Consider the following 15,269-nt stretch of genomic DNA (forward strand, 5'->3'; position numbering starts at 1 on the left):
CTGAAAGAGAGAGCTTTAAACATAATTTCTCCAAATTGATTTTTTTATCTATTCAGAAAACATGCTTCAAACATCACAGTTTGTTTGTTTTTTTTTTTTTTTAAACTTATAGGATTTCTTTAGAATTCCTTAGAAGAGGTCAAAATGTTATAGTAACACTAATGATCAGTTATATCTTTAACTCTGGTCTCAGAAAGATGAGCATTTTAAATTTGGGTTTAAGTTGCTAGGATACTTCTTTTCTGATAGTTTTATCTATTATGTGTACTTGCATTGAACTGTAAAGTAACTGTTTTAAAAACAGTGCCTAGTTAATAATATATAAGTCAAATACATGAAATCACCTTTACTATGCAGTACATTAAGTAATTCTGAGGGGAGCGGTGACTTCACTCACAGGTTTCTTGTCTGATGGCAGAAATGGTATTGTGGTATACTGTGCTCTGACTACTAAGCGTCGTTAGAGAGCAAGAACAAAAATAGCACGGTTAAAAGAATCGTTGAGTACAACACAGGCCGTGTTAGTGTCATCCAACTGCAGTAACTTCTACCACCAGTGCTATGGTTTACTTAAAAGTGAACTTAACTTGAATCCTTACTTGAATCTAGTGCTGTTCTCATGCAAAATTTCTCTAAAAATTATTTTGGTGGATTCCTAGAGCTGTCCCCAAACCTGTAGAGTTTAGCTTGTATCTTCTTACCAGATTGCATTGGAAGGAATCCATTTCTGTGGTGCTTTCCTCATTTAGTTCAGTCAAAATTACAAAATATGAAGCAATACGTATCTTACCTAGCTGTTTGTATAGCTACATGGTGGTTTGGGTTTTAATTATTGTGAATAGTCTGGTGACACTTGTTAGGTGACTGAAATACCTATCTGAGTTAACCGTACCTCTGTGTTATAAACATCTCTTCTCAGATGTTCGGTTGCTGCTTAATAATGACAATCTTCTCAGGGAAGGAGCAGCCCAGTAAGTACCAGATGTCACATACTTGTTTGCATAAAAGCAAGTTCAGTAAGCGCGTGTTTGGCAAGTCAAACCCTATTATGTGCATCGTGCATCTTTGATTAAGATAAAATATTTGGCAGAAGAGAGGTCAATATTGTGTCCTAATAGTTAGAAGTGTTTTGGAAATGGGAGGCCTGGATTTTGGAACTCATCTCTGCCTTTTGGGATTTCGTTTTTTGTTTCTTGATAGATGCTATAGTCATTGGACACTTGAAAGTTTCTGTTTCCTTAGTCCCTACTTTCACGTGAAAACATTACACCTATTGTATTTTGTGCCAAAAGTAAGTTTATCTGTAAGAATGGAGCTGTCTGGCTTACTAGGTAGGAACTGTGTGGAATTCAGATTTTATCTGTCTTTCCACTATCTAGAGGTTACTGTAAAGCTTATGTGTATGTCTCTGTGAGGTTACTTTTGAACATGAATCATCATGTAATGGTTGGAATTGCAATATCAGTACTGAGTGAATTGAGGTGATTCTAAAGCGAAATAATGAGCCATTAATATAATGTTTGTTGTATTATTAGCTGTTATCTAAGTCTTCTGCATTTACTAAGGAAAAAGATTGTGCTTGATACAGTTCTTTTGGTGTTTCTTCCCTTGCAGTGCATTTGCACAGTACAACTTGGACCAGTTTACTCCAGTAAAAATTGACGGTTACGATGAACAGGTACGACTATGATGATACTCGTGGTGTTTGTTAAATTTTTTAAGATATTCTGATATTGGAACATATCTTGGCAAGAAATTTAAAAGGAATTCATCTTCCCTGATGAAATATAGGTGTTAAGACCTACCAATAGTACCAGCTTAGTAAGCTAATCAAATAACATACCTAAAGAGTTTGCAATTTCATTCTGCATCGTTGTCCTGATTTCATTCAGGCCTGTTTTGGAGCTGTAGAAACGATTTGCTCTACCTTTAGTACTTGAAGACATTATAAACAATAGAGAAGAATTTCTATATTGCATGATTTGTTGCAAGAAGAGGGTAGGATTTTGGATTTTTACTCTGTCAATGTGTCATGTTGGCGTCTTCTCTTGCTATGCACATATTTTGTTTAAAATGGGAATCTTTTTATAATCTCCAGTTAACAGTACAATGTAATTTGATTTGGTATGGTGTTTTTTTCTTCTTTATTCCATACCAGATACTACTGACTAAAAATTTCTAACACAGGTTTTGATAACAGAACATGGTGATTTGGGAAATGGAAAATTTTTGGATCCCAAGAACAAGATTTCTTTTAAATTTGATCACTTAAGAAAGGAGGCTACTGATCCTAGGCCCCATGAAGTTGAAAATGCCATAGAATCCTGGAGAAATTCGGTTGAGACAGCAATGAAAGCATACGTGAAAGAACACTATCCAAATGGTGTATGCACAGTAAGTACTACATTATATAACCACGTACTATTAGCATAGCACAGACTAAAAAAGAAATGCTATGAAATATTGCCCTCATTAGTGTTGTCACCCGTTACTGTGTCCTACCAAAAAGAAAACAAAATGGAATAGTTCAGCCAGAAAGGACTTTCAAAGATCATCTAGTCCAGCTGCATGACCTCATCAGGGCTAATCAAAGGCTTAAGCATATTAATGAGGGTGTTGTCCAAACAATTATGTTCATTCCAAGCATACTGTTATAGTATTTTTAAATCTCTATTACCCTATAATAGTGAAGATACGTAGCTAGTTGACATGCTTTTCATCTTGTTAATCAAATTTACATTTAAGAGTAATGCTAATGTCACTGCTGGGGGTATTTTAAACAGCACCAAAGACTAGATTTTTGACTTCAGGAATGTGCCATTTTAAAATCTAATTTGTCTGATCTTATTTTGACTTTTATGCATTTATTTAAATTCCTAATATCAAGTAGATGAAAATATTACATAAAATCATTTTATTCCACTTATGAGCAGATAATGTATAGCTCCTTTAGATAGAAGTTTAAAAAGAACGTTCAACTAATTCTTTATAAACCAGGAATATAGTTAATTTCAACTCTAAAGAATTAGTTCTGTCAAGTGTTCATCCAGGGAAATGAGGGGAAGCTTCAGAAGTTTAATATAGCAACTGTTGGATTACCATTGGATAGTTACTGAAGGTTACTATCGTTTAGTCCTGTCATAGTGAAGACTTAAAAATTCCTGAGAGTTAAATTTCTTAAAGCAATAAGACCTTCTGTAAATTACTATGAAGTATCCCCTAAATCCTGGATACCTGGTGGGTTACTTAAAAATAAGTAAACAAACAATCCGTAAGACCTTGTCTTCGTTTGGTTTACTGACAAAACTGGCAGTAAAGCAAACTGTTTTCTCTCCATCACTTGTCCTAAGTATCAAAATGCTGTATTCTTACAACCAGAACCAGTGGGTTCTGACGGGTTCTTAAAATAAAACCTCTCACTCTGGACTGAAGTAGCATTTGATTTGCTGTTAGTAACCCTATGACTATTTAAAGTTCAGTAAACTGATCTAATAATAGCTGTCCTGTGCTTTATATTAGTGTGGTGGAAAACTAATCTGGTAAAGAAATTAATATTCAGTCAGTGAATTAATGTGTTGAATTGGATTCCTCTGCAGTCAGATGCATGCCAGAGTTTCTGTAAAGGAAGGCAGATTGCACCTTCATTGAGATAACTTCTAGTATCCTCCTGTTTTTAGGAGGCAGAACAGAGGCCCAAACCTACCTTTTTATCACTTTTTCACTAATCTGTAAAGGTTTAAATCACCATTTAGGTGCAGAGTTACTGGTGTCTGAAACCCTTGTGGCAGTACAGCAGTGACTGCTGTGACATGTGTGCTTGAAATTCTGAGTTGCAAAAACAAAGTTTGGAGCACGTAAAGTTAAGATGCTTGACCTTCAAATTTTCAAATCTTAATCTGCTTTGTAATTTACAATTCATGTTTCATGTAGTGTTATTATATAAGATATATAGTGACTGTAGAATGCAATTTTACAGTTTATTCCCTATTGAAACAATAATAGGACTAGAGATCGCTAATCGGCTTGAGTAAAATAAACGAAATGTTAACTCTGCTCTTCTTTCATTTCTAATTAAGGTGTATGGTAAAACAATTGATGGACAGCAAACCATTATTGCATGCATAGAGAGCCATCAGTTCCAAGCAAAAAATTTTTGGTAAGTTTCTGCATGGATACAGGTACAGTAAAATATGGCGTGGTGGATAACTGCACTATTGCCGTTATGATTAGTCTTGGGTCAGAGAAGTAAGTGCATGAGCATCTTCCATCTTTCCCCACCAAGCTTTTCTGCCAGTACTATGTAGAAAAGCTTTTCCTCTGGAGGAAGTACAATGACAGACTGCACATCTGCATCTCCTTTGTGGGATTTCAGAAATTCCATAAAACTCCCTCTGTGACTCTTCTAGTTTATTACACCATCACCAGTGCCCTTGTCTGTGTTCCTTAATACTGTTGCTTCTACTTGGCAAGGTTCCTCTGTGAAAACAACTCCTAGCTTGCATGTCTCTGAGAAAGAAAGTGCTACAACTTTAATTTACTGTAGGACTTGAATCATTAAGCTTTGGGTAAGGTATGTCAAGATGTTTTCCACAGCGTGGGGTGGATAGCTTGTTTCAGGAAATTGGCTGGAGTTAAATTAGCTAAAGTTAAAATAAATACCAGAGCACCAGAACTCATTTAAGGAAGTATCTCCTAAAGATAGCTGATATGTGCAGTTGTATGAAGAAATATATTTTATTTGATTTGATATTTTGCATCTGCGTGAAATTCTACTTAGTAATCCTATGGATAATGAACGGAAGTGCAGAAATCTTTGTTTTCTAATGCCAAAGGTGAATATTACATATGCATACTGATTACATCATTTGTCTTTGTCAGTGGAATGATTTGCCCAGTGATTTGTTCATATTTTATGAAACATCTTAATTCATCAGTGATAAATAACGTAATAATATGTTATTTGTAAGGTAAAGCATTTCCTAGAAAAGGATCGTACTTAACTAGAACTCTTCCTCCTTAAAAATACCATTCCAAGGAGGATATCCTAGAGTGGAAACATTGTGGTTGTCTTAAAGGGCCTTCAAAGTGACAAAGAAGCAAATGATCTTGTTAGTTTTCAGATGTGCAGGATTCAATGCCAAGCTAAAATTCTACCTAAAATTATAGTTCAGCATGGAATCTTACAACTAATGGATCAGTCTTAAAGCTACCAGCAATAACTAGTGTTACTGAGTAATGTGACCCTTTCAGTTTCCTTACAAGCTTATGAATGCCTTAGTCTGAATTTTCAGTGATAATCTGTGATCTGGATGTTGTCTGAAATAATAACAAAGGGCTTTATAATTGAGTTAATACTGTTCATATCTAAGAGATGACAATGTAGCTCCATTACCAGCTGTTAATCCTAGTCTTTCTCTCCCACTGTTTTGTTCTGGGGTGTACACCTAGAGATGGTAGAATTGGAATTTATAGTACCAAAATTTTTTTTCCTTAAGTGCAAAGCAGGAATCAAGATGCAGTTGCAGTACCTTTCTAATATAGCTTCAATATATTAACTTTCTAACTCACTCACCTAACTAAATCAAAAAGTGCCTAATTTACAGGAAAGAAATCAGGTGAAACTACAATCTGCCCATACTGTTTTCCAGATGTTTCCCTTCTGCTAGAAGGGAACAGTTGTCCTGGAACAGAAATGGTAGAAGGAAAGGCATGATTATAGCTCAGCATAGCAGAAAGTCTTGCTATTTTAATGTTCCTTTTAGTCAGGTCTTTTGTAGCCTAATGTGAAGTGTGACTTCGGTTGATCCAGCAAGTTGTTCAGGTCTTGGAAACAAAATCTTGAGTGCATATGCCTAATAATAAAGAAGGAAAAGAACACTGGAGCCTTTATATAGAAGCTGAGTCCTGGTGTTAAATGATCCTTACTAATGGATGTTCTTGGTCCACATCCAAAACCTAGCATAAGCATTCCAGTATTCCAGAATAATTTTGTTCTCTTCTTCGCTGGTTATGGTCTGAATCCTTATGGTTTGAAAGATTTTGTGTATATGTAGTTCTACTGGGTGTTTCATTATCTGTTTTTCTTTGGCTAACAGTTGTATGTTTGTTTGTTTGTTTTTTCCTAACCAATGGGGTGATGTCTGGGTTTTATTTTATTTTTTTAAAGGAATGGCCGCTGGAGGTCAGAATGGAAGTTTACAATCACTCCTTCAACCACTCAAGTGGCTGGCATCTTGAAAATTCAGGTATGCTTATCCCAAATCGTGTCCTGATCAGTAAAGTCTCCCCTTATCAGGGAGACTCAGGCCAGTGTATTAAATATTCCAAGAGAACTGGGGAGCCCGGGAAGCAAAGCAGAGATGACCATTCGGTTAAGTGTTAGTCACTTAATTATATATTTGCCTCATCCTTACAAAATATGTTTGATTCTGAGGACTTCAGAAGGCGTATTCACCTTGGCTAGGCATATACCTGCTTAAATTTCCTGTACCGTGATCTGGTAGGAACTTGAATTCCCAGTTACATGGGGAAGTTTCTTAAGGGTAGGCCCTTTCTAAAATAGGGATTTTTTTTTTATTTTTAAGTGATAATAGCAGTTTTTTTATGTTATCCACCCTGTTGTTTAGAGAGGTTTTGATCATTCCATTATCTGAAAATGTTGAATTTAGGTCTCCTTCATTCAGCATTTACCCATCCTGTTGGCTTTAGGGAATTCAGAAAGAAGATACTGTCCAAGAAGGAATGCAGAACTCTTGAGACAAGAAAGTCTGACTGTCATGTGGTAGGCAGGAGGACTTGACTTCCTGGATCTGTTCCCTGGAATGTGTACACATACTTTGCAGGAATTTATTGAAACAGTTCTGGGATCAGGGACTAGAATGTTAGTGCAGTCTGACTTGCAGCGTAGGTGGGTTTTTCTTGTTGTGGTTGTGTTTTTTTCTGTGGGTTTTTGTTTTGTTTTTAACGAGACATAGCCAAGTTCCCTTTTCCTGCTTGGTGCCCCTAGGAGTTTTGCACTTCCCTGCTGCTCAGTGACTTGATTTCAGCAGGAAGATGTGATGGAGTGTATTTCTAGTCTGAAGCTTAGGATGTTCTTGGTTGTACTAGCTATGCTCAGATCTCCCTAAGCAGGGCACTGAATCTGAATCTGATTTCCTGCTGCAGGGAAAGTTCTGTAACAACTAGAGTGATGTTCAAAATGTGGACAGTTGTTACTGTGTTGTCAGATCAAGATGATCATAGTAAGCACCCTAAGAAACTTCTAGGCTTGTTAAGACTTAGATTTAAGTGACAGTTTACTTGGATTTTCGCTATCTTGCAACAAAATAGACATTTTGTCTACAGCATGCACTTTTGGTTAAATGTTTAGGAGATTTTCCAGAACAAGCAGGCAAGTTTTTACCTAATTCTGAGAAAACTTAGCCCAGTAACCTAGAAAATAGAGTGAACAGGGAGTTGAGTTAGGTTTACTCTGCATCTCAATTTGGGTACCAGCTGATTTTGTCCTTTATTACTATCCTACATAATTAAGACATTATTCACATTCATAAAGTATGTGGTTTTAGGAAGTGATGAGAAGTTTAATTGCTTTGCTTGTTTGAAGTTTCCCCGTTTCACTGAGGAAACTCAGTTTCAAATTTTTAGGAATTTTGTGTAATTTCTGCAATGCGTATAGGAGTGCACTCCCTTTCCCTCCTCCAAAAACACCTTGAGTGCTTTAATGTATTTTAAGGAGCAAAATGATCTTCTAGGATAGGCTCACAGTAAATTAGTTAAATTTCAGAGCACTGGAATTTCTGTTATTTGGGAAGTCTTTATGACAACAGTATGGACATTGCCCTGGTTCTGAGATCTTTTCTGAATACATTTGGGAAAATTCCAGCATCATCAGTCTCCAGGTGTCTTAAGAAGTACTCTTAAGGTCATTTATACAATCCCTTCCTTTTTTTCTTACTTTATTAAAAATAATAATAATATAGGATGGTTTTATCTGTCCTATTCTCTTACAATGTTTAATGTTTGTCTTACATATAATTAAAAGAAAGTTGTGCAACAGCAGAGTCTTTTACTAAAATTTAAATCCCTATGGTACTTGACATGCTCCAACTCTGCATGGAAAACAACTGATAAGTGTACTGGCTACTAATTTTATCTGTTAGATAATTTGTTATTCTCATCCCTCCTTAGTTAACCTTTCCAAGAGGTTCTGTTCATAAACATCATCCTTCTTGTAGTCTTCTGAGCCCAGGCCTAGCATTCTAGAAGGATGTCAGCAGTGAGGTATAGTACAGAACAGTTACTTCTCATATTTTACAATGTAACAAATCCCAGAATTAGATTTGATGCTTCATCCCTGTTAAATTTTTAGGCCTGAATGTTTGCTAAGAATGTGACTCAGTGAGAGAGATGCTTGTGCTGCTGTTGGCTTTAGAGCATGGGAAATTTGGGCATCCTGCCCAGTGTATCCTTACAGAGAAGAGGGGGGATTATACTTTTCTGGGTTCTCTAGTTTCATTGGGAAGTCTCAGGATTTTGCACTGAGTAAGCGCTTCTCACCTCTGAGGAACTGGACTGAAAAACACTGTCAGAAGTTTCACCCAGTAATGCTGGATTTGAAAAGGAGTCAATTTTATGCTTAGGATAATACCTGTTTATTGTCAAATGCTTGCTTTCCAATAAAAATCTAGTAAGATGAATCTTATGAAGTAATGTTTTCTCATGTAGGAGATCTTTCTTTTGCTTACATGTAGCTGTCTTATTTTGTGTCATGTTTTTGTCTTTTGTGCTCTGTGTAAAAATGAGGGTCTCTTGCACAACTAATGCTCATAATGTATACGGAATCATAGTCATGTACACTTAATCAGCAAATTAAAATGTTTTTTTGCCTAATAGGGTGAGAGACAAATGCTTCTATTTCTCATGACATATCTACTTACGTTCACTTCATCAAAATAATAAAAATATCTTTAAGGATACTTGTTTAGGTATCAGTTACGTAACTCTTCTGTAGGAATTATTGTCAATTGTTGCATGTAATTCCATATATGCTTTCTGTTTTTTTTTTTTTTAAGATCTCTCATAGTTGCATTAGAAGCTAAATGTTTTCAGATCCTTCCCTCCTTCCCACCTGAATTTAAAAGTACTGAAGTTAGCTTGAGTGAAGTTTCACCAGTCTCCTCCTCTTGCAAAATAAGCAAGGAAGCTGTTCTGTAGATACAGATTCCGTTCTGCCTTGCTACCTGACCTTGACAGCCTTTGTACCAAAGAGCTCTTTTGTCTCTATATGTACCTGCTTTTGTTATGAGCCATATCTGATAGAGGGAAATATCAAAAACAGACAGATAAAGAAAGGGAAGCCTAATGTTGCGTTGTCTGTAGCACACAGTTTGGGTGAAGGAGGAAGAAAGAACTTCACTGTACCCTGAAGCCTTGCCAAAAGTCATGTTAAATATATCTTTACCACATCAAGAATTTCTAGGAAGGTTATCACATAAGAAGTAAGTCTTCTACTTTGTGTTGCTAAGCAAGGCCTAAGCTTCTTTGCATGAAGTACCACCTGAGGCAAATGAACACCAAAATGTTTTCAGAGTAGCTTCTTCAATTCCACCCTCAGAAAAAATACTTTAATTCCACAGCATTTTGTTTTATGTGTTGTTCTGTAATGTTTTTTATTTGTTTGTTTAAATGTGTTAAGTTATCTGTTGGGATAAATGCTACAATGTCTTGATTTTCCTGTATGATTATGTTCTGTAGCATCTAATATGAGTTTTTTTGTTTAATTTTCTGTAGGTTCACTATTATGAAGATGGTAATGTTCAGCTTGTGAGCCATAAAGACATACAGGATTCTCTAACAGTGTCTGTAAGTGAACTTTAGGGACCTTAGTATGTATGTTCAGGTGACTTTTTAATTTAACAACACAAGCAAGCTTTAAAAAAACAAAAAAAAAAGAAATTTGGGGGCTAGTTTCTTCTGCATGAATGAGAATGAATGTTCTCAGAGAGAGTGGTTGCACACTGGAACAGGCTCCCCAGGGAAGTGGTCACTGCACCGAGCCTGACTGAATTTAAGAAGAGATTGGACTGTGCACTTAGTCACATGGTCTGAACTTGGGTAGACCTGTGCGGTGTCAAGAGTTGGACTTGATGATCCTTAAGGGTCCCTTCCAACTCAGGATATTCTATGATTCTAATCTATAAATATTTTCTATGTAATATGTGCTACTTTTACGTAGCATGTAGTTAAATGTTTTGACTTTTTTAAATATCTAAAACCTGTGTATGCTTGCATGTAGCTTATATAAGCTAAATTAACTTTGATTGTAAAGTTTTAGTTAGCTTGCTGTCTTCCGGCACTTCTGTTGTATTTAAACTTCAGTAGGTAGAGTGTCCTTTAGAATGACTTTCTGAATATGAAGAAGGTTTAAGTTGTAATAACCCACTTCAGTAAAGGTATAATAACTGACTTCAGCAGTAGTCTCTAGGAGATCACCTGTAGCACTCCTTTGCTCACAAGGAGAAGACCAGTATGCTAAAAATAGCTAGCAAATGCTGCCAGTTGGGAAAATACTCACTATTGCTTCTCTTCCTTCCCCTTCCTATGTGTAACTGGTGCTATCAGCCCCCTGCTTCTGTGTATGAAAAGCACTTTCAGAGATGCTTCAGCTTGAGGAACACTTGTGTTTAAAGCATAATTTTGGGTTTAAAACAAAATTTTTCAACTTCTTGACAAATGGATACTCATAATAACGAGGAGCAGACAGTTGAAATAAAAACTGTTTGGGAATAGCAGCAGATGTATCCTTTAGGACTTGGTACTGTTGCAGCATGAATTACTACTTTTGAAGTAATACTCTTCTTGCCTACTGGAGGTTGTATTTGTAAGCAGTAAGATTTCCTGTTGGGGGTGTTCCTTAAGAAAACTTAAGTCAGTGAAGTTAAACTGGTAAAGGGAAATTTTAGAAGTGAACTGTGGGAGTATTTTCATGCTAATGACTAGTAGTGACCATTTGGGCTGAAAAGATTAGTTCCTCAAAAAGGAACATTGTTCATTAATATAAAGCAGGGCTTGTTGGCTTTTCAGATGCAATAGCAGCATAGAGAATGGTGGACTGTGGTGCCAAGTAATAACGCTTCTGGAGCTGTAAATATAAAATTACTTTTGACCCCATAAGCAGAGGGATCAGTGTAGTCTTTCATTCGAGTAAAATTTTTTTCAGGGGAAACTATCCAGAAGGTCTCCTGTCAATTTCTCCTTTTGCTTCGCTTTCTATTGGAGTTGACTTAATTCTGTGACACTGAGTAAAGTGACAGAAGGCCAATGAGTAGAAAAAGATCTTTTGCATAACCTTCCTTCTTCCTCACAGAACAAAAGCAAGTGTGTTGCTGGTTACCAGTTTTTTAACCTTGGCTTTGAGGGTAGAGGCTGTACAGGTTTTTATTTCACAGAGACAGAATGGTAGATTAAAAGGAGCCCTGCTGACTCCTCCTTTTCATTGTTTGGCAGAGATGCAATTTTGTACCCGCAGTGGGCACAAATGAAATAAATCACTGAAGAGTTCTCTTGTTGCTGGAGCTATGAATAATTGTAGCGAAGGTTACTTTCGTATTCCTAATTTCTCTCTGAGCCAAATAAGAATTCTTACCACAAATTCTTCCTTTCCATATCAGAGCATTTTAAATCATTGTCTCAGTTCACTGAAAAGTCAAAACCCTTCCCATCTGTAGTCTTCTACTAACTTCATCTCTCTAGAGTGTCCAGGAGCACTTTCACGGCTGCTAAGTGCAGTTTCAGTGAAACGTTAAACCAGTTAGAGCTGAGGCTGCTATAGCCATCCCCCAGCCATGTAGTCCAGCCTCTGTTCTTGCAGAACATGGATAGATAGATATAGTCTAGTGCTTTCTGCCTCAGTTCTGCCTGTTCCAGAATATTTAGAAGCAAGAAATCTTGGTTTTGTTTGTAATTAATTAGCTGATATTCTTGAAGCTGTACAGGAAATTTAACATTGATCCTGTTAACACCAAAACTTAGCATGTTTTTAGAGGCTTACGCATGTGCATTCTCGTATTTATAAATACTGTTCTGTTTCATGTTATCAAGCCATAACATTTTAAATCAAAGTATTGTAATAAGCTCTATGATAATCTGTATGCTTGTTTGCAGTCGAACTGTTATGATTTTTTAATACCATTTCCTATCACGGCTAAATTTATTAGCCTGACACGTGTAAAAAAACAAACAAACAAAAAAAAACCTATGTTGCTGCATACTTGGTTGATTTATTTCCTCATAATTTTAGCTCCTACCCTGAACCAGCACAACAGCCAAGAATAATTAAGGCATAGCAACAAAGAATGTAGTGTACGCCTTTTAGATGAATGTTTAGTTCAATTTTGTTTTAGTCACTAAATGGCCACGTGTTCTCATGGAATCTACGCACGTCTCGTAATTACTGGAAAAAAAACAATGTAATTGGTCTTACGGGAATCATGCTGTACATCAGACCTAATTCAAATACTTTCTTTCTCTAGAATGAAGCCCAGACGGCGAAGGAATTTATAAAAATTGTAGAGGCTGCAGAAAATGAGTATCAGGTACGTTGGTGGAAAAACGCGCTATCTTTACTCATGTAGATTACCATATATTTGGCCAAAGCTACTATTCTATAATTAGCGTGCTTGATGCTAAGATAATGCAGTTCCTTATGGATCTAAATAGATTACATGCTGCTGTTAAATGTATTCTGTTTCCAAACATTCTGGTGATTGCACTCACCTACATAACGTTACATTCAAAGTTGCTTTTTGAGATCAGAAAATGCATTTCTGCAGTCCCTAATGTGGTTAAATATCAGTGTTTCCGATCTGTTTCAGTGCATTCCTTAAGTGGAATTTTTTGTATAGATTCTGGTCAGAGGCTGCTCTGTTACACAGCTTTGCTAACTATTACTGTAAGCATTATTCAAGTTAGTTGTCTTGAACATAAGGTACATTTCAGACAGCTTGCTCTGTCAGTTTGAAAAAATGCTCATTAATAAAACTGTAGTAAGTGTCATATGCATTATATTTAAGCCATACTGTGTATATTTAAGTAGAGACTCACTCTACCATCCCACAGAAATAACAGTGGAAAATTTTGGTGTCTGGAAGTAATGATGTATGAGCTAACTCAGATTGGCATTTCATTCATGTTGCTGATTAACACACTGTGGTTTGCTGAGACACCTGGGCCAGGGCCAGGTTTATTGTATCTGTCTAAATTTCCTCACATAGTTTCAGTCTAGATCTAACAACTTTTCTTCATAAGATACAAAGTTAGCATATGTTATTAAGCCTCTTTAAGAGATAACAGACTACTCAATGATTTAACTTTTTGTATAGCATCCTGGTTCTGTTCTTCATGTGTCTTTGTTTTGTATGACTTTGTGTTTGACAGACTGCTATCAGCGAGAATTATCAGACTATGTCAGACACTACTTTCAAGGCCTTACGTCGACAGTTGCCAGTTACCCGCACCAAGATTGACTGGAACAAGATTCTTAGCTATAAGATTGGAAAAGAGATGCAGAATGCTTAAAACAAACGTTGCATGACTGGATCATTTTAGTGTCCTTGTATACAAATAAATTACAAAAAGTATTTGGAACTGTCAGATCACCCAGTCAGCATGGGCTTTTGCCATGGAAAATCACTGTAAGTAGTTTGGTTAGAGCACAAAGCTTAGCTATTTGATCTTTTTTGTTTTTTCTTTCTTTTCAGAGGGTTGCAACTTCATTGTAGCTGAGTATCTTCCTTTAGAGTTTCTGTTGTACCTTTATTTGTTTTTTATAATGAAGAAACCATGCCTTTAGTTTTCAATTACAAGTTAAGAACAGTTTGAAAATATTTTTGCATATAATAACCCTTTCTCTTGCTTTCATGTGAAGTGGACAACTTCCAAAATGTGCTGGATTCCTTGTGGAGATCAGTAGCGTGCATTTTGAGGTCAAGGTCAACATGGAGTTAGCTATAGGTGCTGTTGTTGAAATCATCTACCCTGTAATTGTATGTAAAATTGAGAAAGCATTTTCTATATTGTTTAGACCTTTCAGCGTACTCATTTAGCTAGCTCCATGTTAACTGAACTTAAAAAAGAAAAGGCCAAGGTCTAATGCTGTTTCAAGATTTTGAAATTAAATAAAAGTACTTATTTCAGAAATTCATTTAATGCTTTGATCCTGACAGTTACTTAAATGAGCTCAAACTCCATCTGCCCTTGAGTTTTTATCATAAAGCCACAAATGTATTATAACATGGCATATTGTAATATATATAATCCTGTACTCATTACCATGTCTGTCAGTTTATTTTTTTCTTGGATTGAAATGTACTAAAACTCAATGTGACATTAAAATGCAAATTTTCTATTTATTTGAGTATCAAATTGCTTCCTGACACGGCCTATTTTTTGCTATATTTTTAAAGGGTTGTTTAAAACAGCTGCAAACTTGTGGCCCATTGGCTATTTTCAGTGTATTTGCGATTTGCTGCAATATTATCATACATTGTTTCCATCTTCATTTAAGAAACATCTACCTATGGAAGTCCACTTGATATGTGTATCTTACAGCTTCATATGGAAGAAACTACAAGCCCCAAAATAACATATTTTATACTTTGCTTGTCTGATAGATCTGGTATTGAAAATGGATGTCAGATATCTAAAAGCACAGGCAAAAGCCATCATTACAAATGCTGTATTTCACTTCAATGAATTCAAAATTTAATTTTTAATTGGATGGAAACCTGTTCTAAAAGATACTATCTAATTATATGCTCTTGATGAAAAATAAACGGTAGGTTTAGAAGGTAGGTATTTATTCAGGCTCCTAAAACAGTAGAGCTTACACAAGGGTTGTATATTTTTGTTTACAATATGATCCAATTAATCACCTCACACTGCAAGTCACAGTATAGCAAGAGGAGGAATCTCAACTTGTACTGAGTAAAAAAAAAAAAAAAAGTACACAATAGTTTACTGTTTGAAGTGTAATAGCAATACCCCTATGTACCATTCTTCAATGTTTTATTATAAAAGGGTATAGAGTCCTTGAAATTGCTGCTACTTTACAGTACTAAACTGTATAGTAGAAACTGTACTAACTTGTATCAGAGAGAGTTGTCTTTGTTCTACAACAGTCTTCCTGGAGAGTTTCCCTCTTAATTGTCTTTGTAGATCAGCTATTGAACCACATTGTTGTTTAAAAGAAAGCTTATAAAAGCTGTATGCAA

At 35.9% G+C, this 15,269-nt stretch overlaps 1 protein-coding gene across 1 annotated transcript in view; it reads left to right on the forward strand.

The window, feature by feature from the left end:
- Positions 1-14,408, forward strand: part of CAPZA2 (capping actin protein of muscle Z-line subunit alpha 2) — a 29,660-nt gene extending 15,252 nt beyond the window's left edge. Inside the window, exons 3-10 of the mRNA XM_068669542.1 lie at positions 920-971; positions 1,615-1,678; positions 2,188-2,394; positions 4,077-4,156; positions 6,167-6,245; positions 9,790-9,861; positions 12,531-12,593; positions 13,435-14,408. Of these exons, the coding sequence (XP_068525643.1) occupies positions 920-971; positions 1,615-1,678; positions 2,188-2,394; positions 4,077-4,156; positions 6,167-6,245; positions 9,790-9,861; positions 12,531-12,593; positions 13,435-13,575 (758 nt within the window). The 3' untranslated portion in view covers positions 13,576-14,408. The remainder of the gene's footprint in view (positions 1-919; positions 972-1,614; positions 1,679-2,187; positions 2,395-4,076; positions 4,157-6,166; positions 6,246-9,789; positions 9,862-12,530; positions 12,594-13,434) is intronic.
- The last annotated feature ends 861 nt before the right edge of the window (positions 14,409-15,269 follow it).

Source organism: Anas acuta, chromosome 1 (assembly GCF_963932015.1).
Source record: "Anas acuta chromosome 1, bAnaAcu1.1, whole genome shotgun sequence".
NCBI classification, from domain to species: domain Eukaryota; kingdom Metazoa; phylum Chordata; class Aves; order Anseriformes; family Anatidae; genus Anas; species Anas acuta.